The 9,478-nt window shown below is 36.9% G+C and overlaps 1 protein-coding gene across 1 annotated transcript; it reads right to left on the reverse strand.

Moving 5' to 3' along the window:
* Positions 1-1,126: 1,126 nt before the first annotated feature.
* On the reverse strand, positions 1,127-4,119 carry LOC109210808. Its single transcript, XM_019374280.1, has 3 exons — positions 2,345-4,119; positions 1,957-2,228; positions 1,127-1,323 (listed from the first exon to the last, which is right to left on the reverse strand). The coding sequence occupies exons 1-3, from the start codon at positions 4,117-4,119 to the stop codon at positions 1,127-1,129; spliced, it is 2,244 nt and encodes a 747-aa protein (XP_019229825.1).
* Positions 4,120-9,478: the final 5,359 nt, after the last annotated feature.

Consider the following 9,478-nt stretch of genomic DNA (forward strand, 5'->3'; position numbering starts at 1 on the left):
ACAAGCAGGTATGTGCAGATTCCAATCCTGTGAAGCTATCAATCTGGGGCTCTTCTTTTTGCTATTCTAACCCTAAGGTTAGGAGTTTGAGACTTGTCTAAGTTAATCAACCTCCTCCCTGCACTAGGCAGTTCAGAGAATGAGTGAAACTCAGTTGTACCTGCAAAAGAGAAAATAATGTTAGCTATAAAATGCGCCACTGAGTTGCCTTCTCTGAACACATGTTGAAAGATCACATTGAAGTTGCCCTTCATCTCTCTAATTTTCTTCACATCATTTGCAATTACCCAAGGAGGATCCCATTCCCATTCTATCACTTTCTTCATCACTAATGAATCAGTCTCCAATATGAGAAGATGAAGATCATGCTCCACACAGTATTCCAATCCTTGAAGAATAGCCTTAGCTTCAGCCACCACATTAGTTGTCACTCCCAGGTCTACTGCCCTTGCATACACCACATCACCTTCATCATTCCTCACACAAAAGCCTAATGAGCTAGGACCAGGATTTCCTTTTGAGGCTCCATCAGTATTGCATTTGTACCAACCATCAAAAGGAAGCTGCCATGTTACTCTTGTAGTGATCAATATAGGTTTATATCCTTCAAAATATTGAATTATGTCTGGCCATAATAATGTAATATTAGGTATCCAAGCATACCTCACCTTTGCCAGTTGATGCAATGTCCTATTGATCTCATAATCACCCTATTTGTCGACACTGAACCCCCATGTTTACCCGCATTTCTTGTCTTCCAGAGTTCCCAAGTGATGATAGCCGGTACTGCTTGAAACAATGGCTTTAGCTTTGGACAAAATTGAGCATACCACCAATGCCTTATAACATGCTTCAATTGAATCAACGGCACAGTAATTCCAGCAGCCCCCATGAACAATTTCCATACTTTAGAGGCAGTAGGACTTGTGATAAATATATGCTCAATAGATTCCTCTTAGGGCTGCTGACAACACCAACACCTAGACATCACCATCTGCCCTTGCCTCCTCCATATGTCATCAGTGGCTATTTTCTTCCTCCATAATCTCCACAAGAAGAAGGATATCTTAAATGGTAAGCCTAATCCACATTAACTTGAATTCCTGATTAGGATCAGCTTTATGCCTTAATATTTGCCAAGCACTGCTAACACTGAACTTGCCTGAAGGAGTTGACATCCAGTATGGCCTATCCCAGTATTCCTCACACCTTCGTAATGTACATTTAGCCTTATATGTTCTGCAATTTCCTCATTGAAGGTTTGATCTAGCAGCTGATCATCCCATGTTTCACCTTGCCGTAATTCTGCCACATCCTGAAGATCTTCATTGATTGGAAAGTCTTCAGGTAATACATGAAAAGGTGCACCCAATCCAGTCCAATTTTCATGCCAAAATTAGTTGTTCCACTCTTCAATTCCCATAGGATCTCATGTTCTACTTCTTCCCTAGCATTCAACATTTTTCTCCAAACATTAGACCCCCTTCTAAACTGCACCACCGTTGGTATCTCCTTCTTGCAATACTTATTCCACATGAAATTAGACCAGAAAGATTTTGTGGTCCTAAACCTCCACCATAGTTTAGCAAATAATGCCCTCGACACATCATGTAAGGACCTAAAACCTAGCCCCCCTTCCTCTTTAGGAAGGCAAAGATTTTGCCATGAGGCCCAATGTCTGCTTCTCCCTTCTTCCTTTGTGCTCCAAAAGAATCTAGCAAAAGTCTTATGAAGATGCTCCATGACATTTTTTGGTGGATGCAGGAACTGATAACATGTGGATTGGCATACTTTGCAACACACTAGTAATGAGTGTCGCCTTTCCTCCAAATGGCAGCAGCTTTCCTTTCCATGAATGCAATTTAGACTTTACTTTCTTGATAAGATCTTCATAATATTCCTTCCTCCTTCTAGTGTAGAAAACAGGACATCCCATATATGTGAAGGGGAATTTACCTTTTGCAAATCCTGTAATAGCTCCAACCGCCTGACACAATCCATTAGAAATCCTTGAATACATGTAGTATGAACTCTTATCTTTGTTGATCATCTGGCCTGATATCTTCTCATAGTTACCCAAGACTGCCATAATCTTACTCAAGGATGGAGGATGAGCAGAAGCAAAGATTATAGTATCGTCAGCATATGCCAAGTGGTTTAAAGGATCAGACCACTTAGGCATTCCAAATCCCACAAATGACTTGTCTTCAAATTGTTTATTCAAAGACCTGAAAAGTACCTCAGCTGACAGAATGAACAATGCTGGTGATAGAGGATCCCTTGCTTCACACCCCTTGTAGACTTAAAGAAACCTGAGGACTACCCATTCACCAATACTGAATACCAGTTATTTGACATCAAGTTCCACACCATGTTGATGAAGTGCTCAGAGAATCTCATCTTCCTTAGTACATGCAATAAGTACTTCCATGAAACCCTATCATAAGCCTTAGCCATATCATGCTTGATCACCACATTAGCTGGCTTTCCCCTTAACCTTATGTTAGGGATAATTTCTTGAGTCAATAAGATGTTCTCAAATATACTCCTACCCTTCACAAATCCGGATTGATTAGGAGATATTAGAGAAGGCAGAAAATTTTCCAATCTATCATGTAACACTCTAGACAAGACCTTGTTAATGAAGTTGCTCAAGCTAATAGGTCTTAAGTCAGAAAAGTTCTCAACTCTAGGTTTCTTAGGCAGCAACACTAGATTGGTGCGAGTGATGGATTTAGGCAGTGGAGCTCCTCCATAGAAGTGTAGCACCATGTTGTGTATATCAGCACCAATAACATCCCAGCATGTTTGATAAAATAGGCCAGTGAATCCATCTGGACCACTAGCACTCTCCCTACTAAGCTTAAAAACTGCTGTCCTTACCTCTTCAATTGTTGGCAATCTGCTAAGTTCCAAATTCTGTTCCATAGTGACCATCGAAGGTACATTGAGCAAGGAAAAGCCAGATGCATCACCTTCATTTGTGAACTGTTCTTGATAAAAGTCCACTGCAGCTGTAGCCAATTGCTCCTGGTCTTCAATCCATACCCCACTTCCACTTTTGATCCTCTTCAGCTGCAATTTCTTTCTTTTTCCATTGACATGATTGTGAAAGAAACTTGTATTCCTATCTCCTTCAGCAAACCAAGTCATCCCAGCTTTTTGCTTCCAATACTGCTCCTCAATACTCAAGTATTTCTTCAATTCAGATTGAGCCTTTTGAAGCACAATCCTGTTCTCAATTGTAGGCTCTACTTCAAACAACATCTCTTTCACCCTAACAATGTCCTCCAAAATAGCCAATTGCTTGAATATATCACCAAATGTTTCCCTGCTCCATTTTGACAGTGTTGCCTTCACCCTCTTGAGCTTCTGCTTGAACATCAAAAACAGATCCCCTATGAAATCAGCTTCCCAATTCTGCCTCACCACATCCATAAATGTAGTATGTTTAGTCCAAAAGTTCAAGAACCTGAAAGGCTTGACAAAATTGGTGGTCTGCTCCCCACATGTCATTAACAAAGGTGCATGATCTGATCCAGTTCTGATTAGATGTTCAACTTGAATAGTTGGCAACATGTTCTGAAATGGCAAATTCACAAAGATCCTATCCAATGTTTTGAATATACATGCAGCATTGGATCTCCCATTCCACCATGTAAATGGACTTCCTTTGTATCCTCGCTCAAACAAACCACAAGAATTTATACAAAATGCAAAATCCTCATATCCAGGCGGGTGTACCGGAAGTCCTCCTATTTTCTCATCTTCATGTAATATCACATTGAAATCCCCTCCTACCAACCATGGCAATTTCATATCACTTGATAAATAATACAAGTGATCCCACAATTCCAACCTCTCAATTGCTGAACATTTTGCATAAACAAATGTCACCATCATGTGCTGCCCTAGGTCATGGTGAAGCACTCTCACATTTACCTGTTGCTCAGTATCCTCCACTAATTCCCATTCCACCACTGCATCAAAGAACAACCATATTTGCCCATTAATATTTGCATAAGTCGTCTCCATATTCAACCTTCTTCTATATCTATCAATGAATCTCTTCTTTTGAAAAGGTTCCATCAATGCAAGTACACAAAAGTTATGCTCCATATTCATATTGATCACCCTAGGAAAGGCCTGTTGTGTATTCACAGACCTTATATTCCATATTAATGTCTTGATCATCATTTAGTTATAGAAGTTTCCCTCCTGGGAATAATTCTTAAAGGTTGTTGTGACTCTTTATTCTGATTCTTCTTTGTTTTCTTGCCTCCTTTAGCACTAGCTTTAGGTGATAGATCCCCATCCATAGCCACCTGTTTGAAGTTTTCTTCTGTTGATTCATTATCTCCCTCATCCTCCATAGGATTTTGTCTCATTAAGTCTTCATCAATTGGTGCCACATTGTGTGTAACTAAATCATGTAGATGTTGTAGTGGAGTCTTCAGTGGAACATTAAGCTGCAGCTGCATAATTTGATCAGTGCCATATTCCATAGGCACTTCCACTATTTCCCCAGATTCTCTTGGAACAATTGCGTGCTCATCATTATTTTCACTGTTATTCTTCGATCCTACTGTATCATCCCTAACCTTCATATTATCATGAAGTTTGTTCTCCAATGCATACACCGGAACACCATCTACATATACTAAAATCTTGCCAGTTGCACTAGGAACAGTGTTAACTATCGATGCTTCATCAGGTGACCCTAGCGCCAGGCCTGGCGTTGCCAGCCTAACGCCCGGGATACCTGGCTTTAGGCCTGGCATCGCCAGCCTAACACCTGGGGAGCTTGGCTTTAGGCCTGGCATCACCAGGTGGGCTGTTGTCCCTCACTTTGTCTCCTGTTGTCTTTGTCGTGCCTATTTGATCATCCTCCACCTCAATTGCATCACTCCCTCCAGCCTTCGTTGAGTTTATCTCATCAAGGTTCTCAAGCTGCCCAGAATCTGCAAATGTTTGAGACGACATATCTTGACATGATTGGTTTGTAGTCACATTGAGTTGCCTTAGCTCCTCTTTGCTAGTTCCAAACCTTCTATGAACCCAGTCGATTGTTGATTCCTTATTAGCCTTTTCATCAGTACTTTGATCACTAGGAACAATAGGATTAGCCTTAGCTAAGTTCCCATTATGCTGATCTTTCAACACTTTCTCAACTGTTTCCTTCTTCACACGCTTATGTTTTTGTTGATTATCTTCTCCACTGGTTTAGTATTAGCATCCTTCCCAACCATAACCCCAGAATTAGGATTAGGGCTTGAAGCTCCGGTATTTCCTTCTTTTTCCTTCTCATAGCCCTTCTTTGACTGATTTTCCCCATGATCCTTCTTCTTGACATTGCTTAGATCCTCACCTTTGCCTTCAGTAATTTGTAGAATAGGTTGATGAACTTCCTCAACCTCTAATGCATTAAACTTGTTCTTGGTTGCTACTTCCTCAAGTTTGGCCTTCCCTTTACCCTTATCAGCTTCCTTGCCTTGTTTGTTATCAACAATGTGACCCTTATTATCCCGTTGGTATTTGTTCTTCCTTGCTTGTATCAATTCCTGCTTGGCATGATTAGTAACAGGCTTGCCAACCACCTTTCCACTTGACAGAACCTTTGTTGAATTTGCTGTTGTACCAATTGCTTCAGTACTTACCACAATTATCTTATCCTTGCCTTGATCCTCAACATCTTCATCAAATCTCTTGTGTAACTCAGGATGAATTACCCAACATTCTGCCTCACTATGCCCTTGTTTCTTGCAAGGCTTGCAATATTTAGGCATATAATCATACTGTATCCTAATCCATTTAAACTCTTCTGGCCCAGATTCATCAGCTTCTTTAACAATCCTAATACGTTTAGGAAATTACCTAACAAATTAACTTCCACCTTCACCTTAGCACAACTAGGTCTAGTCCCATTTTGAGTTGCTAGGTCTACATGTAATGGGTTACCAACTGCACGAGCTAATGAAAATACACATTCCTTACCAAAGAAATTTGGAGGAAGTTCTGGAAAGCTAATCCAAGCTATGGCAATTGGAGTCTCTTCATCAGGTGTCCACCATGGATTCCATTTTGTACAACGCATCTGCCACATGTCTGATTGAGCCTTTAAGTAAAAAGCCGGCTTTGAAAGAAGATGAACATAATCCTCCAATAATGACAATCTAATCAACACATGATTATCTTCAATCAAGCCTACTGAGCAATGACCCTTAATCTCACATTGAATTGGAATCACTTTACGTAATTCACCAATAACAGGCTTTCCATACGAAAATTTCCAAAGAACTGCAAATTGAAGCCCTTGTTGTACGATGGATTGTTTCACTTCTTGCTTCTTCCACTTCACAACTGGTACTCCATGCAGGAACTCAACAGGTTTCAATGGTAGCGTAGCTAGGGTTTGCATGGGGGCATTAATGGTGGTAGGTTTTAGAAGTTTCGAATAATCCATGGGTTGGGGATTGTTGTTTGTAATTGTGGATGTCTGAGCGATGGTGGGGGAAGGTTGGGGGGCAGCACCGCCACTGGGGGTGGCCAGCCACCGGCCGGAGTGGCCATGGGAGGGCAGCGCCGGTTTAGGGTTAGCTAGAGAGCATTTTTTAGGGGATTGGACACTCATTTTTAAAAGAACAATACTTTGACATTCTCTAAAGATTCTTGTTTTATTACATACATACATACAAAAGACACATTTTTCTTGAGATCCTTATCTAACTTTTCTCCCACGATCCAAGGAGAACCCGAATACTCAAAATCTCATCAATCATTTATCATTGTCAGAAGGAATATCACACAATTTCATCCCTTTTTCGGTCATCTCTGTTACATTTATTTACACTAATTTTTGGACACGTGCGTTATACGTATATCTCATACTCATCAGTATAAATATTTTAAAAGTATTGAAGTAAGAGTGCAATAGAAGTTGAAAGGGAAAAAATACAAGCTCTAAGTTTGAATGTAAACCTATTCGACCGATATTTATTGTCATTGTAATGCACAATCATACAGAGAAAATGCTTTTGATTGAATTTGAAAAGTAATGTTCAGTTTGATTGAATTTAAATAGTAATGTTCAACTTTAATTACGATGTTCTCTTATTGTTAAGTTACCTATTGTTAATCCTTAGAGATTTTGTAAGTTTTTGGTGACCTATTTATAGATAAGGTTCACATAAGGAGCTAAATTAGGATACCTGATCCATCTCTCAGCGATAACTGATTTTCTGGATGAATGAAAGAAATGCGCCACCTTATGGCGTAACTTTATTTAAAAACTTCAATTACGCAAATCTTATAATTTATCAAGTATTCAACTTGACAGTAAATATTTATTTTATATATCAATACATAATTTAAATATGAACTTGAGCAATGTCGGCTATGTTTCCAAATATTTCACGTCTAAAAGTTTTTGCTTTTATTGGGAGAAATTGTAGCATCCTCCTTTTTACAGCCATATACATACCAAGAAGTTTTTGTTGAATGAAAGTAGTATTTTGTATAAGCTGTACAGAAATTCAATCTATGTATGCCTTTCTTAGGATGGCCAGGAGATCATTACCGATATTATGATGTAAACCTACACAGAAGTAGAGTTATTATATGTTATAGAGATAATAGTTGTTAGAATATTTAATTGGTGTATATCATGCATAATTGCACATACATGTGCCCTTTATCTGATCCAAAATTATGGGTCCTTTCATCTGTGAAATTGTCGAAAGTAAATATTAGTTGAATTATATAAATATAGTTGTATTATGAAACATAGCACGATCATGTGTGAAATATTGGTAATTTGATGTTTAGTACCTCATGGTTATACGCTATTAGATTAGAAGAAAATAATCTATCTATCTATATTATTATAAAAGCATGAATACAATCTCGGTTTATAAAAATAACCTTATAATATTAAGCATAATAACTCATAATAAAAGGACATAACCGGAATTCTAGATATTAGCCTTATAATCCTATTAGTTTTAGGTTACTACTCACGCTAGCTTCTAATTAAATGCAAAAGGACTTATCGTTATTTTCGTGAGTGAAATTTTCATTGAATTTGATCCATTTACTTATCCACATGATAATTTTTACAATTTGGTTCCAACATGATAGAGGAACAAATTTTGTGTCTATTTATAATTCTATATTTATTAACCGGAAGAACTCATAGGGAAATGACATAACTGCAACAACCTATTTTTTGAACTACAATATGTTCTATGTTAATTTTTAATATATAAAATTAATAAAATCTTGTCTATTAAATTCTTATTAAAAATATGTAGGAAGGTTTAATAAAATCAATTTCATAGGAATCCTCCGAATTGGTAATACATTACCACTACATAATATCCCATACGAAGAAAAAATAAAAGTAATATTAAATAGAATGCATAAAGATTTAAAATTGAGAAGAAAAAAAATACCCCCACGATAATATATTTTTATATTATATTTGAACTATTTTCCTACTCAAATAATATTTTTTAATCAATTTTTCATGTAATATTGAAAAATACTCAATTATTAAATAACAACTAAGAAAATATTTAAGAATATAAATGTGTGAGAAAGAGAAAAAAATGGTTGGTGAGAGTCAATAAAACTAATGATTCTACAAACATAAAGATCTAAAAGTGAAATGTCATATCAATCTTTTACTCTTTGAAAATAAAATTTATAGTGGATAAAATTATAATTAAGATTAAATATTCAAAACAAGAGATGAACTAATATTAAGATCTGAATCAACATAGAATAAATTATTTTTATGTTAAAATCAAATAATTAAATCTTTTAATTAATTATTTAGCATGAGAATCCAATTCAATTACTTTTTTAAATTCATCATATGAGTAAAATTCTTATTCAAGTTAAAAAAGATCTTAAGGTACATAACTTTATTCCATAAAAAAGAGCGTTAAACACAAAGTAAAAAGGTTAGTATATCATTAAGAATCAAAATACTATATGCAAGTGTATGAGGAAGCACAATCAAAGCTAAATCTTAAACAAGAATACGTTTTCAAGACTATATTATAAAGAGTCGACTCTGGTATAACGCGATTATTCTTTGTAGATGCCTCTGGCGGAATTGAAATAATATTTGTATGTCATGCATTACTTGCAAATATCATATCAAGAGGCATGACACTATTAGCAAAAATAGCAAGTGGTGTACCCACAACGATTTTATTGTGAGACCAATTATTTTAGATTTGATATACCTCTTCAAACAACTTATATAACCATCACAAATAGACCAAAGCAGAGCTATGGTGATAAATTTATAAGGAAAGCAAAATTGATAATATGGGATGAAACACTTATGGCTAAGTGTCAAACGACATTGACCGGAGTTCTAGAGATATGTTGGATATGAATGAATCGTTTGCTGAAAAATTAATTGTTTGGGAGACGATTTCTATCAGGTACTACCAGTAGTTCCAAAATC

Source organism: Nicotiana attenuata, unplaced genomic scaffold (genome assembly GCF_001879085.1).
Source record: "Nicotiana attenuata strain UT unplaced genomic scaffold, NIATTr2, whole genome shotgun sequence".
NCBI classification, from domain to species: domain Eukaryota; kingdom Viridiplantae; phylum Streptophyta; class Magnoliopsida; order Solanales; family Solanaceae; genus Nicotiana; species Nicotiana attenuata.

Bases quoted from the DNA above. Each gene is read 5' to 3' on its own strand.
- LOC109210808 (XM_019374280.1), bottom strand. From the start codon at position 4,119: ATGGAGCATAACTTTTGTGTACTTGCATTGATGGAACCTTTTCAAAAG. The intron at 2,229-2,344 runs GTATTCAGTATT...GGTACTTTTCAG, and splicing joins AACTTGATGTCAAATAACTG to GTCTTTGAATAAACAATTTG. The intron at 1,324-1,956 runs GTAAATTCCCCT...CAATCAATGAAG, and splicing joins TATTACAGGATTTGCAAAAG to ATCTTCAGGATGTGGCAGAA.